Raw genomic sequence first — 23847 nt, forward strand, 5'->3', positions numbered from 1 at the left:
TTATTTTGAATATACAGTTATAAGTTTTGCAACTTATACTGTATGTGCCAGTCTGTGGTGTATAGTTATTTCATATCTCTTTAAATATTTTTATTTGAAAATAAAATAAAAAACTCCTAATGCTTTGAAATTGAGTTTGTTTATATGGCAGCTCAATAAGCAAAACAAACAGCCTGACCAAAATAATTTGAACTAGCCTGTGTATTTGGGAGTTATTACGGATACAAATATGTAGATGGACAGACAAACAAACTTGATCAGAACTTTCTAAAACATCAGTAATTGTGGAAAAACCTAATAGGTAACTGTCCATATCAATTGAGGTTCTAGAATCTTAAAAACCTTACCTCATAAAACATTTCAATAAAATATCTACCACAGTTTTGTGTCTTTTACCTTCAGAGACCCAGTGAAAGCCTTAGTACAACATGTGAAAAGCCATAAGACTAGAAAATTAAAACTAACTGTAAATAGGGAGCCTTTAGGAAATTCTGTCTCTACTCAGAAATATTCATCTGCTGAACAAAAGACAGTTTAACTTCTGGCCATCCAAACTAGCTCTAGTCTACGGGCATTCAGGAACCTATAGAAGACTCACTGCTTCACAAAGGCTGTATCACACTTAGCCTACATATGTTACTGTAAGGGGGACAGAATTTTTAAGGTAATTGCATTCAGTAATGATATGGCATTGATGAGTGATGAATGTTGCAATTTGACTGTCAAATGCAAGTAGGAATTTCACTGCTCTCTGTACAAGTGAAAATAATGATTCTATAAACCTATAAGTACTCTGGACATCTATGAGAAGAAAAAATATTCAAGCAACTTTGACCAGGGCCATTAAACTTGAATTTTTAGTTATAAGATGGACAATTCAAGCACCAGTATATATGAATTGTGAAAACTACAATCGTAGGATCAGTAATGTTGGTACCATAGAATACTCTAATAAAAAATATTGAAAGTTTAAAACTAGGCAAACTAATATAACTGATGTTTCTGCATCAAGTTTGCTGTTCTGTGTCCACCCCTGTGATTTAGTACTGCACCTTGTGTGAAATAAAGGGGCTCTCATTATACAAAATACACAAATGACTAAAATGATACAAAAAAATCAATTACTAATGATAAACCCATTGGAAGGATATATAAGAAGAAGTACAAATAAACAGAATACAAAAAATCCCTACTGTCTTCTTATACTTGTATTGAGCCATTGTTAACAAAACAAAACACTCCTTTCTATCTCATCCTTCTCTCTCTAACTCTGTCTGGAGTTTACTCATGCCCTGTGACATCCTGTCCACTATGTCATTTTTAAAAATAAATAGTCATACGTTCCTTACAGTGTTAAAAGGTATGGCTGCAGACTGCAACTGCACATGCAAATAATATGTAAAATAGTACCATGGTCTGATAATAATAACATTATTAGCAAAGGGACATCTACACCAATATTGTGTTCCAAGAGCAGAAATGTTTGAATATTTCTTTCAGATTTCCATTGCTTCCTATCACCCTGTAGCTTTAGGAAAAGGATATGATGAATTCATATTTACTTTGCAATTCTAAATTGTCCTTAGTGTGTGTGTGCACGCCCTGCGGTGGGCTAGCGCCCTTCCCGGAGTTTGTTTCCTGCCTTGCACCCTGTGTTGGCTGGGATTGGCTCCAGCGGACCCCAGTGACCTTGTAGTTGGGATATAGCGGATTGGATAATGGATGAATGGATGGATATTTACTTCCAATTCCAGGTGTTTTTTTCTGTTACGTCAAAAATAGGAAGTAGGATGAATGGAAAATTAGGGATAATTATTTCTACTTCCCCATTCAATATCAGCAGTAACTGCATTTTAAATCCCAGTGTTCTGTTCTAACATAATAAATTACAATTGGCCCTTTATGAAATACTGCTGTATTTTGTATTGATAAAATTCAGGGAAAAGATTAACGAATATAAATAAAGGATACAGAAAATAAATGTGAATTGTGCACCTTCTGTGATTTATTTTATCAAGCACTGAAACACAAAAAAGGCAGTGCTTATCTTGCATTAAACTGCATTTGGATTGTCATGCACATGTGTATAGGAAACAGCTTAAGACATCTGGGGCCTCATGTATAACACTGTGTGTAGAACTCACACTATAACATGGCATAAGCACAAAAGCGGGAATGTGCCTACGCACAGAAAAATCCAGATGCAGGAATCTGTGCGTACGCAAACTTCCACGTTCTTCTGCTACATAAATCCCGATCAGCGTGAAAAGTAATGCACGTGCATGCGCCTGCTGCCCTGCCCCAACTCCTCCCAGAATTATGCCTCATTGAATATGTAAATCAATTTAAAGAGCCCTTAAGCTCAGCGTTCTGTGAAAAGACAACGGCAAAACCACGAGGAAAAATAGAACAATTTCAGCGAATACCAAGTGGAGGCAAGGAAAAACATACTAATTGTTGGTTTAAACAGTGGTATAAACAACAAAAGGAAGTTGATCGAGTGACATAGTGTGTTGGAGAAACTTAAAAGCACAAGTTCACAAAGTCGCACAGTGCCCGACATAAAAAAGTTGTCAGATATCAAAGTCGCTGTGAAAAGGCGAGACGTAGCCCACCATTTGAGTGTCATATGAAAGCTTATTAGGGTACAGAGAAAAAAAAGGCACACAGTAGGAAAAAAGCATGAAATGTTAACTTCAATCTCGAAATTTCCACTTTAATCACGTAGTTTATTTTGTTATTAAAGTAGAACATCATAAACTTAATCTTAAAATCATTTAATTTACTAGTTTCTGAAATCCCATCATAACTAAAGTAGTATGTTAAATGCTTTGTTTTGTACTTGATCTTCTATGTGCTCTATGTGTGTGAATCACTACGTGCTTCTTAAACCGTCTTTCTCTTCCTCCGACAGGACACAGAATCCATTACTTTCATGATATTACAGCTCTCTGAATAACTAAAATACTGAGATGTATACGTGATATAATTTTCATGATGATAGGAGTTAAACATGTTATTAAACATGGGAACACCGTGGCACAGTGATTGTGCGCAACCTTCGACAAAATAATTTATTGCAGCAGTACTGTCTCTTTCAAACATACCAACCTCCAATTCCTGTCCTTCCTTTTCTTTCTCCAAATACCCAATCGCCACACAATCAGCTCTGTAATAGACGTTAAGCCATCTGTAAGCTTATAACGGCAATTCTTCAAAACTTTTAAGTAACATTGAAATATCTTCATAGTAAGTTTAATTATTCTATCCTTCATGCCAGTCCCAGTGCAGCAGTGCGAGGCAGGAACAATCCGTGAATGGAGAGCAAGATCCTTGCTAGCGTAGCGACACCATGTCCTTTATTATTAACAATATAGATTATTCAAATAAAGTTAAAGTTTTATCTGCATAATATAATAAACATGTTTTTTTGCATTTCATCTTAAAAATGATATTGTCATCATATGTAAATACTCGCTTTATAAAGTGGCTCAGGTTGTGCAATATTATAACTGTATCGCAAGTTTACAGTGAGGTATGATATATAAGTACAAGCAGATCTACAAGGAGCAGTTGATGAACTGATTGATTGTATTTAGAACTCTTAGGATGAAACTGTTTCTGAACCGCAAGCTCTGTACAGGAAAGGTTTTGAAACGTTTGCCGTGTGAAAGCAGTTCAAATAGAAAGCATAGCTGAGGCAGCGTGTGCTTGATGCTGTATACTGATAATTCTCTATCCGATCAGCTGCTCCAAGTGGTGCAGTGAGAGTAATATGGAAAAAGATGATCCGCTGTCGCAACCCCTAATGGAAGCAGCTGAAAGAAGAAGAAAGTGCAGTGAGAGTAACAACACTAAAGCAGTTATGGTATTTAGAATAGTTTGACCATTCTGTGGACCATTATATTGTTACAGGTTAATTACAATCACATGCATTAAACTAATAAACAATATGTGGTTAATTTCAGTGTATTTATAAAGCCATGTCAGGGATGAGGATCTGAAAAAGAAAGATAAACCACACAGGTACAGTAGCACTGCTTTGATGCTGGGTACCACCAGTCTGCAAAACCGAGCGCAGAACTTGCGTACAACAGGGTATGAGGTATAGTAGAAATGTGCGTGGCTTTATGCCAAGTTTAGGTTTTATACATCACAATTTGAACGTGGAAACATTCATATGCAACATTTCTGTGCATATGCACCGTTTATACATGAGGCCCCTGGTGATTGCAATTCTCTGCCACTCCGGGGGTTGGCACTGCCTTTTTGTGGCAGTTCTTTTCTGAACTCACGTCTGTCATGATGTCTCTTATATTGTTGCATGTTTTCTTTTGTTTACATTTCATTTAATTATATGGTGTTACCAGGGTGGTTCCCCATCTCTATATCATGGTCTTGTCATTCTTTTACAGAGGCATATTTGGCAGGATTTGTTCCTGGAATGTCAGATCAACAGACGTGGCAGTGGAAAACTAGCCATTAAAGGTCCAGGTTGGGGAACAAGGGGCTCAGTTTGCTGAGGTGGCAGTATGTAACCAAGCTTATGTTGCTGTCTGTCGGGAACAACTGATAGGACCATCTCAGAGCAACATATGGATGACAATAATGAGACTTACTTTTTAGTGTTCAGGTGTACCACTATTGGGAGCATACAGAGTGGTTGCACATACTGGTACTGGCTCAGTGGGCATATTGTGACCTTGACGAGCGGGTTACCATGGATTATAACCAACTTAAAACCAAGGTGCTGCTGAGTTATGGTTTCAGTGTGGATCAACAGGTGATGGCTTGTCAGGAGTGGAGGTTTGATCCAGAGGGGCCAGTGTGCTCCCAGGCTTTTGAACTTCAGGGCAGAGTCAGGCATTGGCTTAAACCTGAAGCCAATAGCTGGTAGCCCGCAACCTCCTTGTGGAGGCAGTTCCATTGATGCCTTTATTGCAGCCCTTGAGTGACACTGGATGGCATTGGAAGTCAAGCACTCTGAATGATCTACTGATCACCACGAGTTCCGAGCAGGACAGGACACCATTCTACAGCCTAAGTGCTATGAGATAGAAGCATTAGTCAAACTGAAGGAGAAGCACGAACCTCCCCACCTAAAATATTGAGCATTGTTGTACATGGTGAAAACCAGTCTCAAGTTGTCTCCATGCCTTACTATTAGATGGATTTAAAGCAAGGTTTGACATAATGCTGGCTCGTACTGCCCAATGAGGTTGCCCCAGACCCACTCTTACATCTCCAATTTCGGCATTGTCTGGGCTCTTTTAAATGAAATTAAAGGAATGAAATTTCCATAAAATATACCAAGAATGTGGTTGTTTTGATCGATGAGCAACATGTGTCATATCCAATGTCACCAGACTTGTACTTGATGCTTAATAATGAATTATTGTATTGTATTGCTGAGCATGTGGGAGAGGTTGAGTCATTGCTGTTAGTTCCATGAACCAAACGACAGCAGGTTTGTGAAATAGCATATGCCCAGGTCCAAGGCACCCACTTGGGAGCTGAGAAGACACTGGAATGGATTAAGCTCCAGTTTTATTGGCTGAAGATCAATAATGACATTCGCTGCTTTTGTGTTTCTTGTTCGGAATTTCAGCTGTGGGAGATTGCTTGGAAGGACCAAGCTCCTCTGATCCTAGTTCTACTCACTGGTATCTCATTTGAATGCATAGAGGATGATATTGTAGGACCCCTTGAACCCTCTGCTTGTGCCTATAAATATATCTTAGTGATGGCTGACTGTGCTACAAAATATCCAAAAGCTTTTCCTCTGAGACTAGCCAATTCCAAGAAAAACGCACAGGAACTAGAAGGGGTCTTTACGCATGTCGCCATTGGTAAAGAAGGCCTAAGGAAGGAAAAGGCACTCCCCTCCATCAGTGTCCTGGAATATATCACACAATAGATCTGAAAAAATCCAACCTACTCTAAAGGAGAATATAGAGCATGTGTAATCAGCCAGGACTTGCTATTATAATCATTGTTCGACAATCTGTAAATTCTACTCCAGAGACCGAGTGGTCTTCATTTCCAATTCCCACTCTAAGTTACTGGCCCACGGCAAGGTCACTATGATATTAAGGAGCAGAAGGGGCTGGTTGATTATTTGGCAAAACAGACGAACTGTCAACCAATGGAACAAGTCTACCACGACGATTTGTTGAAACAATGGAGGAACAGGTATCCTGACCCCTACTCCGTGCACCCTTGTTCATACTTTGCTCATAAAACAGACCTTACTTTTAGTACATATTTGATGGCAAAACAAATACAAGAGATTGAAGCAGCCATCTTGTCAGTCCCAAAAGCAGTGAATGAATGACCTGGAAGAACTTCTCTGAATGTGCATGACATCACCACAGAACCAGGGGTTGTCCTCTGAAAATGCCTGTATGGCCTCCTGAAGGCAAAGCAAGCTGAGGTTGAACTTGAGATCAGGACAATGCTAGATCTTGGTGTGATCAAGGAAGGTTTAAGTCTCTTGTCCAGCCTCATCATCCTGGTCCCAAAGCAGGACAGAATTGCCTATCTGATGCCATGAGTGGATGAGCTCCTCAAGCAACTTGGCAAAGCTAAATATCTTAGCATTCTTGACATGACAAAAGGGTACTGGCAAATTTCTTTGACACTAGAATTCCTGAAGCTTACGAAAAACGTGCAAATAGAAACTTGTTCCATGGTATAGTACTAATGATAGTCTAAATATCAAATAAACACTTTCACAAAAGGTACACGTATAGCAAAACAAGTGTGCTTTTACTCAAGAATATAACTGAAAAAAAAAAAAGAAATTGGGTTAGGGTACATTGCTGACACAATTGCTGACATGACAGCTTGGGTGGTACAGCAGTAAGAACTGCTGACTCATAATAAAGAGGTCATGGGATCAAATCCAGGTGCTCTCCATAATTATCATTTTGAGTAGAGAGCTGTTCTCATTGTCACTATCCATTCATCCTTCAATTATCCAACCCGCAATATCCTAACTACAGGGTCATGGGGGTCTGCTGGAGCCAATCCCAGCCAATGCAGGGCACGAGGCAGGAAACAAACCCTGGGCAGGGCGCCAGCCCACCGCAGGGCACGCACACACACATACACCAAGCACACACTAGGGACAATTTAGGATTGCCAGTGCACCTAACCTGCATGTCTTTGGACTGTGGGAGGAAACCCATGCAGACACGGGGAGAACATGCAAACTCCACACAGGGATGACCCGGGAAGCGAACTCGGGTCTCCTAACTGCGAGGTAGCAGCGCCACCATGCAGCCCTTATTGTTACTATTGTACAATAAAAACATACATTTGATTTGAGTCTGTAACAGCCGGTGTAAATTTATGATACTTGTAAAGGTTAGCATTTTTTTTTTTGTTCAGTTTTATTCTCTCAGTCATGTTCATGCTTGCCCTGATCTGACACTGCTGTTTTCAGATAAACACGTGCTAGAACAGAGGTGAACTCAGATGAGAATGAGGGTTCTACATCAGAGATATAGAACAGAAGCCATCCCCGCAAGAAATGTCCACTCATATATAAGAACAACGCAGCTGCACCAGGCGTAAAGGCGAAAGATGGCACCATTTGGATGAAGCAACAAGTCGGGCATCATCCCGCCAGTCAGTCTGCCTCCCACATGTCCTTCAACAAAACATAGGGCTTACAGAGCTCACCAAGGTATTGTGCAAAGTTCTGTTTATGTTGTGATGGTCTTAATATGAACAACATGTATATGTTACTTATGTAAAAGCCACATCGAATGTTGTTTACCTTGATTTATTTACTTATCTTCCTACAGCGTAAAGTCACAAGTAGACTGCAGAGCTTCCTGTGTTTGATCGACATGGGCATGCTCACAGAGTACATGTGTACTGAAGTGACTTAAGCTGCAGGTGGAAGCTCCTGTCGCACTCTACGCAACTGTATTTTATCTTATTCAGGAAAAGGTCACAGTTGCCCCATGGGAGAAAGACTTTCGGAGACTATAAGGTCATAAAGCTTATGAAACTGTTTCTGGAAAAAGGCAGAACCATAACAACAGTTTTGCCTTTCTCTTACAAGATTTTATTCCCTGTAATAGGTCTTTGGCAAAGACACAATCAAATGAAAGTGTATGGTGTCAAATACGTTACGCATAATCTATATATATAATTCACTAAGGGCACGCACGACAGTGAGGGCAAGTAAGACAGAGCCCCACCCTCCAACTTTAACTCTCCTCCCACGTCCACCCTCAAAACCGGTCCCGCCTACACGCTGCCGACGCAGCATTTCTCGCCAAGCATCTGCAGTACGCTTAAATGGCTCAGTCCAATCCGACAGCAGCTGTAAGAAAGCTTTTCGAGGAAAACCCTAGGCAGAATTTACGACGCTACAATGCCCCGATATGTCACACCAATGTTGCAGCGATTTTTCGTTGGAGAAGATGGCGAACCGCCTGCCGAAAGGGGCATTTGCATCTGTCCCATAGACAACTCCTGTAGACAGATTTCCACGCTCAATATGAATTGTAATCCTATGGTTTACCCACTTTTATACCCTTACGGAGACATTGGCTGGCATAAAGATTTACAACATGTTCCAGATAAAGGAACTGGTGACTCGGGCATTAACCAATACTTTACTACTGTGTTGCGTAAGAACAGGACGAAGTCTAGAAATGTTACTTATACGGGAGGAATTATTTAATAATTATTATTATTATGGCGCACCTGTTTCCTCCCACGGTCCAAAGACATGCAGGTTAGGTGGATTGGTGATTCTAAATTGGCCCTAGTGTGTGCTTGGTGTGTGGGTGTGTTTGTGTGTGTCCTGCGTTGGGTTGGCACCCTGCCCGGGATTGGTTCCTGCCTTGTGCTCTGTGTTGGCAGGAATTGGCTTCAGCAGACCCCCGTGACCCTGTGTTCGGATTCAGCGGGTTGGAAAATGGATGGATGGATTATTATTATTATTTAATAATTGGCATTATTAGTGTATAAATGGATATAAAGGCATTATTAGTGTATAAATGGATATAAATATTTGCATGTAAACGATTCGCCAAAATCTGTTGTATGTAAACGATACTGTTTAAAACGTTATTGTTTTTTCATCAGAAAACCCGGTTTCCACGTCTACCTGTATTAATTTAAATTGCACTTTTACCACTCGCAATATGACGGACGCGCTGATTTATCGTGTCGACTGGACAACACAGTGAATGCGGCGTCTATCTATATACTGTATGTCTATGTTTTTTGTATCCTGCTACAAGAAGGTACTTTCTCGACCATTGGCATTGGTTTCGCTATTAGCTATTTTCGTTATACAGTACTGCGACGGTGGTTTCCTAAGCCTTTGTTATACTGAATTCCTTTCTCGCCGTTTTCCGTTCCTGTTCTTACACGGCCGTATGGCTTCGGCTAGTTTTAAATATAACACCAACTTAGTTACATTTTAATGTTACTTACATAAAATAAGTTATATAGAATCTGCAGATGCAGTCATATTTTAACAGAGTTGAGGTAAAACCTGTGAAAAATGTGCTGTGCACCTTAAAAGGGTACAATTCATGGCAGATGTGCCACACATAACAATACTACTACTATTACTACTACAATTACCACTAGTACCTTGATCCCTATTATGTACTGTATGTGTCCCTTATCTTGCTATGCCCTTGTGTTTCCAATAATATCCATTTATATTTTCCATTCTGTTTTTAAGGTTTAGCAGTCTTTTCTTTAAGATTGTTCTGGTGTATGTATTTTACCTGTATTTTCCATCCATTCATCAATTGTAGGATACCAGGGAACCAGAACTTATCCTAGCTGCATCACAGTAGGCACCAGGTAGAAACCATCCCTGGAAAAGGTACTAGTCCAACCTTTGGAACAGTTACACAGACAATCACTTATGCACGGCCATTTATGAATGCTAATCAACCAAACTTATGTTCATTAATTTAATGATGACTTAAAGTACTGCATATGCAAAAGGAGGATATTTACTGCCACAGCAGAAAAAACTTGTTGAGCTGTTTTCAAACTTTAGGGACGCAAATGACACAAGCTGAATGAATCAATTAAAAAGTAAAAATGTAAATAAAACATAATGGGTGCCCTGCTGAACAAGATGACTACATCCAGAAAAAAAGCAGCATGACAGAGAGACAGAGCTCACCAAAGTCCAAACAAAAGGGGAGAAATTAGACTTGGGCATAAATAGGTCATCGTTCTCCAAGATGCTAAAAGACAGATGACCCAACAGTTGTTAGGGGTTCCTGAATCTCAGATAAGAGAGATATAGAGGCCATAGAGACACGGCAAGACTTTCTGGGTGGGTCGGGTAATAAAACAAAAAAGGTGGAAACCCATGAGGCAGCTGCAGTGGAAGGCCCAGAGACACCAGGGGAGGTGGACCTCTAAGCAGATGTCACTAGTGCAATTATAGAGACCCGAGGAAGTGACCCCTTGGAGACAAATTAAAATAAAAATGTATGTATTCACACAATAAAACTATATTTCTTGTATAAACTCTGGTGTCCTAGAAGTTATTCTAAAAGAACCATGTGATCTACTTTCTATATATGAGAGGTCAAAACAAAAATAATGCAAGTCTAAAACCCACCATTGACTTGTGCAATTCAATTGTACTTATTATATTAAACATTGCTATTATTAATAGGATTGCAATGGATATTTTATTTATATTTTGTGAGTCCAGCAAGGCAGTAACTAAATTTACTGTCTCACTTCTGTTCTGCCCTAGTTCAGCTCGAGCTATGTCAATTTTTCAATGACCCAAACCGGAATGAACTACAGTACATGTAAATCCTTGAATAAAGCTTAAATGAAAGAAAAGCTGTTTAACAGACAGATTTGTTAAAAACTGGAGATAATTTAAGAATAGAATAATATATAGAAAAAAATGGTACACTTGTGCTAAATAATTCATTGGCTGAAAGTCCCCAAAGTTGTTGTTGTGTGAGAGAGTACCTGAAACATTTTTCATAATGGCAACCAGTTTTGTCTTCTTTTTTTCCTGTGCTGCTACCTTTAGGAGGGTACAACAAGCACACTCATACCTTGTCAATTTAGTTTAATCAGTTTATTCATCCATGCATCCATTATCCAACCCGCATATTTCCTAACTACAGGGTCACGGGGGTCTGCTGAAGCCAATCCCAGTCAACACAGAGCGCAAGGCAGGAAATAAACTCTGGGCAGGGCGCCAGCCCACCACAGAGTTTATTCATTAAACTGATAAAACTAAATCGACAAGGCATGAGTGTGCTTGTTGTACCCTGACAGACGAGATTAGACAGGAGTCCCCGTGGACTATGATGTTTGCTGATGACATTGTGATCTGTAGCAACAGTAAGGAGCAGGTTGAGGAGACCCTGTAGAGGCGGAGATATGCTCCAGAGAGGAGATGAATGAAGGTCAGTAGGGACAAGACAGAATACATGTGTGTAAATGAGAGGGAGGTTAGTGGAATGGTGAGGATGCAGGGAGTAGAGTTGGTAAAGGCGGATGAATTTAAATACTTGGGATCAACACTACAGAGTAATGACGATTGTGGAAGAGAGGTGAAAAAGAGAGTGCAGGCAGGGTGGAATGGGTGGAGAAGAATTTCAGAAGTGATTTGTGACAGACGGGTATCATCAAGAGAGAAAGGGAAGGTCTACGGGACGATGGCACTGACCAGAGAGCAGGAGACAGAGCTGGAGGTGGCCGAGTTTAAGATGCTAAGATTTGCATTGGGTGTGACGAGGATGGATAGGATTAGAAATGAGTACATTCGAGGGTCAGCTCAGGTTGTACGGTTGGGAGACAAAATCAGAGAGGCGAGATTGCGTTGGTTTGGACATGTGCAGAGGAGAGATGCTGGGAATATTGGGAGAAGGATGCTAAGGATAGAGCCGCCAGGGAAGAGGAAAAGAGGAAAGCATAAGAGAAGGTTTATGGATGTGGTGAGAGAGGACATGTAGGTGATGGGTGTAACAGAACAAGATGCAGAGGACAGAAAGATATGGAAGAAAATGATCCACTGTGGCAACCCCTAACGGGAGTAGCCGAAAGAAGAGGAAGAATCAATATTTAATTCACAAGGATGTGCTAAGAAACTCGAAGTACAGTATCTGGAGATATGTCAGGCAAACACAAGTATGAGGCTGATTTTGGCTACTTATTTGCCCTCTGAAGGGCTGCGGGCTAACCACTCTGTAATGTAATACCAATTATTTTTTTTAAATGGGTCTCAATGATAGTAAAGAAAGCATGTAGGTGTAAAACATGGCTCATAAATTTCCTTTTCTTTGGGTTAATACCAGTAACAAACTGAAAAAGAGCACCTGCGACGACTTTACCTCACAACAGACAGATGGCGCCTATTCGATGTCACGTGGGGTTTTGCATGCAAGCGCCAGAGGCACTCGTGTATTTTGACCTTCTGTGCTACTCGTAGCGCGTGCTCGTGTGGCATCAGCTACTAGCCTTTCCCCTCCCCTTTCCATGCACCCCCTCTCTCCGTCCTGTTTCGTCGCTGCGTTTCTGACGAGACAGGGTTTTTTTTTCAAAATATGGCCGCCGCTTCTTCAGATAGCAGTGGTGAGAAGGACAGCCCCGCAAGCAGTAGCGAGGGTAGTCAAGTGCGGTGTACCAACACCAACGACCAGCCACCTCCATCAGCTGTACAGAAGATGGGATCAGAGGGTAAAAGGGGTGCTGTTGAAGAAGACGAGGAGGAGGAGGAGGAGGAAGAAGAAGATGGTGATGATGAAGACGACAACGAAGTGGAGGAAGATGACGAGATGGGCAGCGATAGTGCTGGTGGCGAAGAGGAGAGTTGCGAGCAGAGGAGTCCGGACAGTAGCCAGAGCGATGTAGGCAAAGGTGACCCCAAGGTAGAGAGCGAGTCATCATCGTCCTACTCCAGTGACTGCAAGGATCAGACTCGCGACCGGCCGGAGAGTAACGGCGAGCAAAACGGCGGAGGAGGAGGAGCAGGAGGAGGAGGCTGTGGCGGTGGTGGTGCGGGTGGTGGTAGCAGTAGTTGTGGTGGCAGAGGTGTATCAGAAGGTGGCGGCCAGCGTAGAGCCAGCATGGAAATGAGTTCATCGGATGGAGAACCACTGAGCCGCATGGACTCCGAGGACAGGTCAGTGTAATATGGGGGCGATGGTGGATGGGGGTATTTGAATATTTTGTCAGGATCGGAGGATGCTTATGCCCTCTGCAGCCCCTTCTTCCAGGCCCTTGCGAGGATAGATAGAAGTGTTAACTTTAAATGCTAAAAGTGTGCTAAAGCAACTGTTTTGATGAAAACACATTTGCCACAAGTAAGTCAATTAAATCTTCACCATGTGCTCCAAGAAAAACGATCTTAAATAATGTGCGGCAGAAGTTGTACTTTCCTCTACTTTGTAGTGTGTACTGACCTAAGATCTGATCGTATTTCACAGTCGCTAACATGATTCCTTGATGATAGTCGCAGTGTAGAAATTGGAAGTTAGTAGTAGGTACTAACGTGACTATGATGTATTTTCGTGTGTATATAATCATTTTTTGTATTGTATGTGGCGAGTGGTCTACGTACCGCAGCAATAGGGAAAGAAGCAAGTTCTATATTTTTGTTTCATATATTATGAGGGGTTTTCCTGTTGTTAAGGTTTTATTTTGTCCCATAGTAGCTTTGCAGATTTACAGTTTATGATTCAGTGAAATTGCTACTTGTTTAATACTTCTATCTTAATCAATTTTTGATTATTCCTTGGCCAATATGACAATCGTATTCCGCATTCCATCACTTTCTAAAATCCCAATAAACTGTTCGCACTTAATAGAATTAAAATTTCCAGTGATAACAGGTCCATCCTTATTTTAAATACCCGTTGTTTAGGACCTGTTTGTAATAGGATTCTGCCCTACCCTGAACATTACAAAGTTGCTCACAAATCTTTCCATCTTTAAAATCCATCTACTGAAAATATTCAAATGAAACCTTTCGATGAGAACATGTCAATACTTGATTTAAGCCGCTTTACATTTCACCGAATGATCTGACAGTTATTTTGTTCAATAATTGTTGTTTTTCGGCAGTGTTCGTCCTTAAAAACACGCATTTATTTCTTTTAATTACATTCAATAGGATTTCCTTCATTCATCCTCCTTTATTAATACCCTGTTGAAATCCAACGTGTCTACTGTACAGTGATCTCTGTGTGTGTATTATGTATATGATACAAAATACTGAGACCATGGCATTGGACTTGACTTGCAGACAAGAGAATCTTCAGTTACCAAGCAGACTGTGCAACCCAGAAAAAGTAACTTCATCTGCATGCATTCATTTTCATTTATTCTAATAAAGAACACTTCAACTTACAAGCCCAGTCTACACACAACTTCAAACAAATTATAGTTAAATGAAAAATGATAATAAAACCTCAAGTTACTAAATCTATGGTAATCTTAAAAATCTTGAAATATACAGTATATACAGAAGTAGACATTTCTACATCTTTTGTTTGTAATAAATACCAATTAGTTTGAGATGCTGTTCATAATGTGGATTGTGATACATGTATTTCTGTAAATAACTCCTGTAGAGTATATCATAAAGCTGGCAACACTACTTTTTATTTGTGTTTAAAATTATACTTCAAAACACTGAAATCACTATCTTTTTTTAATTAACTTTATAGACTTTATCCATGTTGTCTTCAGTCCTGAATTAAGATTACATGTTTATTACTCATTAAGATGTAAATATTTTAAGCTTTAATCTTTGTAAAAGTAATGACTAAAACAGAAACACTCTTATGGTTTACTTTGTGCTTACATTGTTCTAATAGAAATTTTATAGTTGCATTCCTTCAAAAAAGGTCCGTAGATAATATATTATGGTTTATAATCTGTTCTAAACTAAATAATATCAATGTATGGTTTAAAAATATACATACTGTATATAGTTTGTATAATGATTCAAAGTGAATATAATTCTTAAATCATTTGATGCTTGTATTATCACTGTTCTGTGTTTGGGCAGTTGATATCCAGCCAGGATAAATAAATGTCTCAGGACTGTTGTGTTTTCTCATATTTGATAATACCAACTATTTAGTTACAATGCTTCTCTGTGTTAAGGAAAAAATAGGGTAATAAGTAAACATACATTTTATACAAATCTTTAGTAGTTTGAATTATCACAGTTTGGAAATTTTGTTATCTTTTTTTTTTTAAGAATTTAAAGTTATGTCCATATTTATACATTTTAGTGAACAGTTTTAAATGATTTATGGTTTGGTAAAGTCTAGAATGGTTAAATTTTTGAGTGTTTATGTCTGTTCACCAGTTGCTCCTATTGGACCAGAAATCAACCTGTTATCATGTTTTTCTGGTCCAATATTTTGTACATATTTGAGTTTGTTTTTCGTAACTATCACCTTGAATGTTTTTCCATTTTATAAAACAACTAACAATACCATGGTTTAAGTGCAATCATATGTTTGAAGGTTAGGAATGAGAGCTGTCAGTACTGTTGAACAAACCAATACATGCATTAATCATTTTGGCTATAACGGAGTTTATTTGAATATACATTTTTTTTGTGTTTTGAAATAGGTTGATTTAATTAAATGTTTATATTCAGCATGCCAAGTATAAGAGGCTTTTAAAAAAATACATACAGTTTTTAGTATTGCTGGCTCATGGAGCTAGTTAGGTTCAAATCTCTTGCCTGGTTCTCATGTTTGTGGCTATTGGTGGTGTGGCCTTTTTCCCCACTTCCATCCATCCATCCATCCATTTTCCAACCCGTTGAATCCAAACACAGCGTCACGGGGGTCTGCTGGAGCCAATCCCAGCCAACACAGGGCGCAAGGCAGGAACCAATCCTGGGTTAATAAAACCCACCGCATGACCCACACACTCCCACTCACACACTAGGGACAATTTTAGAATCACAAATCCACCTAACCTGCATGTCTTCCTGTACCCAAAATAATTCCATGTCAGGTTACATGCCAGAAATTGTTTTAGTTGGTCTGATAAAGAATGCATGTACATAACGTTGACATTTTCAAATGATTAGTTTTAAACTGGACATATTCAACATGTTGTGTAAAGTAATCGTGAATAAGCAATCTTCTTCATTTTTGTATTACGATCTAGAAATAAAATCTTTTATAAAATAGTTTATCTATTTGCAAATCAGGCTGGAATGATTTTCATCAGTTACGCCAGGTGTGGGAATTTATTATAAACTCCTACATCTTGCATGCTTGTGTTTTTCCCCCAGTATGTCATGGAAAATGCCCTTTTCACTTGTCATTTATTCTACTCAGAATGATTCATACGAACTCCATTAACATCTAATCTTTTGAATAGAAGCACATTGGCTACATTGTATTTAGCAGATATGCAGCAATTGGAAGTCTATCAGTCTTCATATTTATACTGTATAAAAATGTGACTTGATTAAATGGCATGTAATTCAAATGTGGATAAAATGGCGAATGTAGTGTAATACATATTATTACTCCACACACATTTACATTCATATACTAGTGTCTGCAGCAAAGGTTTATTATGTTCAGTCCTAGGAATATGTAACTTTTGCTTATCTTAGGTATTAACAATCAGCTTAGATATATAGTAGCTCCCTGATATTGACAGTATGGTAATATGGAGAATTTTGGGAATATTTAATTGCTCACGTATAATCATCATCATGGATATTGCACCTTCTTTGAGCATGGAATATTTTTCAAGTAAAGTCAGCCATAGATAATTTTTGAGTATAGGATGAGAAGTGTTTAAACAGTACACAGTACTAAGTAAATGTCTGTTTTCTTTTCTGTAAGGGATCAAATATCCTCCTTTTTTGCTTTTGGTTTTTAACATTCTTTAAAATGCAACTTTATCAAATTGTGAAGTGCCATCACTTCTTAGAAAACTAATATTTCAAAGGATCTTTGTTACATTTCTAATTTTATTTTATTGTAATATCTTTTTATTTCAGCCTGTATTCCCCATGTAATTTTATTATTGGTCTGGTTACAGTTCTCTTCTGTGCTGTAAACGCTACTGTATAAATCTATATACGGGATACTTTACACAATAAAGAAAACTGGGGGACGGAGAATGATAGGAAGTCATGTACAACTGTAGTTTGTATAGAAGGTGTCATGTTAGTTGATGATTGAGAGGAAATGGAGAGCAAACTATTCTGCCCAACCCAATTTTACTGCCCTACTGATATGTTTATAGAGCGATGCAATTCCATTTTTACATATGTTAATTTAGTATAGTATTTGGATTAAATTTACTGCATTTTGTCTTTAGTATAAGCTTTTCATAGGTCTTCTGACTACTGTTAAAGCTGTAAGATATCAAATGTATAGTGTGCAGTCTGATTTAGAGAGAACAACAGTAATGATTGCTTGCAGACTGTGCATGATTGCCTGTCTTTTTATCTTAAGAAGGTTCTTCCAGCTAGTACTATATTATATATTAACCATTTACTCTGCAAGAACTGAAACCTTTATATCACGTTCTTTTGTAATAAAAATGTTTCCAGGAATGGTTCCTGCTCCTCACACTCGTGGGGAATATAGTACTGCAGAATATGGGTGGTTTTTGTAAAGCAAATTGCCCAAGGTTTGTTTGTTTGAATTATAATGACATGTTTTGATATGTGTTGACATTTATTGGAAGGTATACTTTCAAATAGTTATTCACCACTGCTTCTATGGTACCTGAGATTTGTTTCTCTCTTTTTTTAAATGAAGTTTTATGTTTCCAAAGTGCTTACTTGTTCTGTAAATGCTTGAAGGCTTTGGTTGCCAAATCCTTAAGTTTTGTTTTGTGATGTGTACCCTGTGGAAAGATGCTATACAATATATTTGCTTTTTTTTATTTCCTAACATATTTTTGAGAATCTAAATGAATGCAGAAAATTAATCGGTAAAAACTTATTCAAGTTTGTTTCTTTATATTAATTTACAAGCTAATATCATTGTATGTTTTTGCAAATATACAGTAAAACTGATAATAGCAATATTTCATTAAAAATATACATACATACATTTCCTCCTGTTTGTCACTCTTTCAAATGAATATTTTAAAACACTTAATAGTAGTGAAATGGTAACATAAATATATGTTAGGCACCAAGAGAGGAAATTAAAATAAAAGCCTTGTCTACACATATTTCAAGAGATCTGATGTGCAGGGTAGTGTCCATAAATTTTGTGTAATGTGACAGAGTTATGTCACTACTTCTACTCTTATCTTATATTCACTCTGCGGGCAAGAGATGTTTCTTGGTCAAGATGGAAAAAAGTAAACTCCACTGCACAGCAGCAGGATAATGAAGAGAATAGGATCTGTTTAGCCGCAGTCAATCTTAAGAGTTTATAAAAAATACACTTTTTAAAAGTTGTATTAACAGTCTTACCAGCAGCTCTATCAGGATTATACTGTTGTAAAAGCATTTGTCTTTTGTTATAATTAAAATGCTGAGACTGAATAGGCACCATTATACCATTCTTAAGTCTTAATGATGTATAACTAAAGCCTCTGCTTGCTGTATTTATTTTATTAATTTTGGGATGTTTGGACTTGTGTCTTGAAGTTGTAGTGTATTCTGTCAAGTTCAGGCTTTGGGTTGTGGGCTGGGACTAGCACAGTGAGGACTGTAAAATTTACACTAAACTTAAAAGGATCTCAATTTAGGGAACTAAGTATTGAAGTAAAATATTGTACATATTTTATAGCTGTGTTATTAATAAAATTAATTAACTGTGAGGTAATAGGGCATCTTGGAGGCTCAGTGGTGAACATTTCTAAATTTCAGGGTTCTGGGTTTAAGTCCTGTTCCAATACACTGCCTGTGTAGTTTGCATGTTCATCCAGTGTATATGTTTTACTCAGTGTGGTATATTTTTTTGATTCCACACCTCTAATTTGAGCAGAAGAAACATGGAAGGAAAAAATAAACTATTGCCTGTACAAATTTTGGAGAAATAAAATTAAAATATCTGTGTAATCTAGGTTGATTCACCTTCCAGACCATCTTGGAGAGTAATTTTAATTGGTAATGCAAAATAAGTCCTGTTTTAAAGTGATTGCAACTATAAGGGTTTCCTGTGATGTGCCAATGCTTTATCCATGGTTGTTTTCTGTTTTGCACCCCATGCTAGCAGGATAGGCACTGAATAGATGTTGAACATTAACTGGGTAGCAGAACATTACATAAATCTAATGAATGCAACTGATATTATATAGTAGATCTAGTATATCCAAGAAACCATTTTCATTTTGCAGTATGTCTAAAGTGGAGAAGCTTTGTAATTGTGTAGAAATGTGACTACTAAAACTTGCATAATGTTTGATATATGACCTAAATCTTTTATAAGTTGAAGACATTCAGATTAGCAGCTGTCAGTATTTGTTTTCTAAACTTTTCCTAAATCACTTGCATTCTGCACTAAAGCAGTTAGTTGACAACAGAGCAGAGATAGATTAATTTGTTTTATGGATAAGTGCAGCTGAGTGTTTCCAAAAACGAAGAACTAATTCAGTTTAACAAAAGGTACATCACATGAAATGCTGTTTATTGGCATTAGTGTTACAATCAACAACATTAGCACCCTCAACGTAGTAGCAAAGCTCATTATACTTGAACTTAAACACCTATTTGTGCAACTGGCTATAGATCCTCCTGCCTGTAAGAGCTCAGAATATCAAGCTTGTGGGAATATATTTCTAACTGTCTCACTTTCAGCACTGAAGCATTCCAGACATTTGTGGTCAACCTGTTGCTGTTTATATTGTTTATTCATAGTTGTGTTGCCAAGGATAACATAAACTCTGTCTTCAAGTTTGCTGACAAAATATTAGTATCAGGTTGGATTACCTGTAAATTATGATGAGATTACCTATAGTTATTAAATGAAACATGTCACTGAATGATTCTGTGAAAATTGTCTGTTCATGAAGATCAGTAAAATGAGGTGATGATTGTAATATAGTATTCAGTATGATAAAAGCAGACTCACAACTGTTACTTCACAGAAAGTAATCTCCTAAACCTGTTAAAGAGAGTTCCTTGTACAAACAGCTGCACAACCAAATTGTTTGCATTACTGATTCAGTTTTACTGACCTTTCTGTAGCTGTTGTGTGGTTCTTATTTGTGATACACACTGATTACATTTTTTAAAATATCTGCATATTTGTTTTTATTTTCCACTATTATTGTTTATTGTCATTGCTTTGTTCAGTAATTTGTATTTTTGTACCTTGTATTGTAGACCTGTCGAATTATACCAGAATTAGAGTTTGAATACTAGTATTATGCATAACTAAATATCTGAATATTTTCAAACATAGGTTAAATGTTCTGAGTCATGCTACATGTTCATATGCATTTAACATGCCTTTGTATGTGTCCTTAATGTTGTTTTTGCTTCACAGTGCATTGCAAGCAACACTATGACTCCTGCACAGATACTCCTTCACAAAAACAGGATTTTTTGTGCTTGGAACATGATATAGTCAAAGAGAAATTATAATCGGGGCATTTCACATGCATGGCTGTAATGTATATATGAAACCCATACAAAATTGCTGATGGTTATTTAAAGCGCATTAAACACATTCATTACTTTAGTCTCCACACCATACCTCCTCCACCAGCTCTCTACTTCCCTATCTTCCTTTCCAGTCCTTGGGTGCAAAAGACATAAAGTCGATGCCCATCTATATTTTATATAAGTCATAGCATTCAGAGTGTATTCTTGTTTCACAAAAAGAGTTACTTTTCTAAATGTAATGTACTACATTGTAGATTGTAGATAATAATCTTCAAGTATTCCCTCCTCATTATAGATTTTTTTTTATTTGTGAAAAATATTTATTAATGGCATCTTAAAATTCTGCTAGCAAGTAAAAAAAATACACATCAAAATTAAGAAACAAATTATAAGAAGTGTAGCTTTATTTAAAAAAAAAAAACAGGTTGTGTAATATAGAGCAATTGTGCTGAGCAGCCTGATTTGGCAAGTTTATACAGAGCATATAACATACAAGATTAAACTAAACGGTATTCTTTGCTCCCTTTACAGATTCAGCAAAATTATAACACATTTAATCCTAATACAGACTTCAGGCATTTACATGATTTTATTAGTAACCTCATTTTTTAGATTTGTGTTGGAAACTGCAGAAATTATGGGCTTTTGGCTATGTATGTAGAGAAAAAATGAGAGATGTAATCAAGAAACTTGGTGTGATGCTCGCAAGTTTGGTGAGCTGCTAGTATCCTACTAGGCGCTTCACCATTCTTGCTCACCCTAGCATTGTAGAGTAAAAAGCTCCCTGTACTTTTGTTGCATATTTTCTTTGTTTTGTTTAAATAAAATAGTTTTTGTTTTTCTAGGGCCAAGTGTGCAATGTCAGTGATGTGGCTTAGTGAGAAAATAATGGTGTTGGAGATAAATTCTGTGCCTGAAAGTCGGCTCAATTGCAGTTTTAAAGTTAAATAATACAATACAGTTTATTTTTGTATAGCCCAAAATCACGCAGGAAGTGCCGCAATGGGCTTTAATAGGCCCTACCTCTTGACAGCCCCCCAGCCTTGACTCTCTAAGAAGACAAGGAAAAACTCCCAAAAAACCTTGTAGGGAAAAATGGAAGAAACCTTGGGAAAGGCAGTTCAAAGAGAGACCCCTTTCCAGGTAGGTTGGGTGTGCAGTGGCTGTCAAAGGAAAGGGGTCAATACAATACAATACACAGAACATAACAAATCCTCAATACCGCATAAAAATAAAAAAATTTTAGAAGTACTTAGCAGAATTTAACAGTAGATGATATCACATAATAAGATTTGGATATTTTTAGAGTCCTGGAGACCTCATCCATCAAGCTGCCTCCCCGATTTGGTCTTTCCATGGCTGAAACAGTGCTGGGCCAGCCAATCCGATGAAAGGACCCCTCTTTCCCATGATTCTTGCGATCCTCCATCAGGGATGACTTTACCATAGTCAGGCAAAACAACTTGGCAGGTGGGCTGTGGCACCAAGTGCCACATTTAAGTTAAACATCAACTAGCCTCTGCTATGCTTCCATATGCTGAGACCCGTAAGGATCTTCTGCACCGCACGTAGCAGACATCACACACTGGTGCGTCCTTCATGATCTCCAATGCCATTTGTTTGGTGTGAGGGACAGAGTGTTGGAGGTCACATTGAGACCTCTCCAGTCTCCGTGGCTTTCAACAGCAGCGACTACATTTTTAAATTATTATTATTATTATTGTGACATTAACACAAAAGTTCACAGAATTCTAGGGAATAACTAGTAAGAAAAGATCTGTCTGGTTTATAAATGACGATATAAACTAACAAATAAAAATTAAAAAAATGCTGGTCATGAAAGGTGCTTTTTTTTTTAAAAGACCCTTATTTTATAATTAAATGTCAGGGTTCGCCTTTGAATAAAATTTTTTTTCATGTAGATTTGAATTATATTCTAGTAGTGATTTTTTTTTTTGACAGAACTTATGTATTACATTGTTGCTGCATAGTTCTGCACCAGTGAGACTTTTTATGATAAAATAAGTTGAACTGAGCATCTGAATGATTCCCACAAATGACAAATAATAAAGAGGCATTCTTAACACTAAACCCATAGGGACACCACTTCTATCTGCAAGCAGTAATGAGAGAGTATTCTTATATTATGCATGTACTGAAAATTATTTGAGCTTGAAATATACTACTTATGAAATGTGTCAGACATTCTAACTAAAATCATAAATATGTGTAACAGAATGTCAAATGCTGTGATTTTATATTTCCTACACTTAGTTATTTTAGAATTTTATGTAGAGCTCAAGATAATGCTGTTTTTGTGCTTTGAATGTGACAGTGGTCAATTTGGTAAATTCAACATTGATCTGTAAGGCTTTAAAGACATTTGGGTGTGTACAGCTGTTGTGTGTTTTTGTGCCTCAAAAAGTTCACTCCAATACATAAATTATAGATGAGCAAAGGTAATAGTGCTAGTAGAAAGCACTTCTTTAGAAACATATTTTCTTATAGGAGATCTATGAAAATACTTCTTCCGCTCCTCACGAAAGAGTTATGGAACTGAGAACAGTGGCAGTCAAAAATGTATATTGATTATGTTCAGTATTGGCTTTGGAACAACTAAAAAATGTTGCTTTTCAGCAGTCTTATGGAAGACCAGGCTCTGGAACATGTTTTCAGTTTTTACTTTTTTTTGGAAATGCATTTTTTAATTTTACAAATATCAGTTTGGTTCTTCGGCTGTTTAATTTTAAAGACTCCAAGATAGCAGGGACAATTGTAATGAAATACAGTACCTATTTTATGTTAAAAGCTCTATACAATATTCTGTAATCTGTATACACAACAAAAACCAATCAACTTGAGAACTGTCCTCCTGAATTACTTTATTGCAGTTTTAAACATCAATAAATCAACATAAATATATTTTTGGCTTCACTTTGATGCTTTAAACTGCATTAAACAGAACTCTAAATCAAACATTATTTAGGCCTAGATAGAACAAAAATGATCACCTATAGAAAAATGTCACAAAAAAGACTCAACCAATCACAAAAACCAAGGACTCCAAAGAAGGATATAAATATCATTAAAACAATGGAAGAGAAGAGAACAATCATAATAACTCACTATTATATCAAAGATTATTAAGGGCAATTCTCATTAAATTCTCTGTTGCACACCAGGATTAGTTAAATGGTGAACAATATGTGTAGTAGTGTTTAATGGTATTCTGATTTCCAATATCCTGTAATTAT

The 23847-nt window shown here is 37.6% G+C and overlaps 1 protein-coding gene across 2 annotated transcripts in view; it reads left to right on the top strand.

Annotated features, from left to right (window-relative positions):
• Positions 1 to 12566: 12566 nt before the first annotated feature.
• The window catches only part of aebp2 (AE binding protein 2), a 93517-nt gene continuing 82236 nt past the window's right edge, over positions 12567 to 23847 (top strand). For both annotated transcript variants that reach the window (XM_039769761.1, XM_039769762.1), the window contains exon 1: positions 12567 to 13153. In XM_039769761.1, the coding sequence (XP_039625695.1) occupies positions 12576 to 13153 (578 nt within the window). In that variant the 5' untranslated portion in view covers positions 12567 to 12575. The remainder of the gene's footprint in view (positions 13154 to 23847) is intronic.

This window comes from Polypterus senegalus, chromosome 11 (assembly GCF_016835505.1).
Source record: "Polypterus senegalus isolate Bchr_013 chromosome 11, ASM1683550v1, whole genome shotgun sequence".
In the NCBI taxonomy this organism is placed as follows: domain Eukaryota; kingdom Metazoa; phylum Chordata; class Cladistia; order Polypteriformes; family Polypteridae; genus Polypterus; species Polypterus senegalus.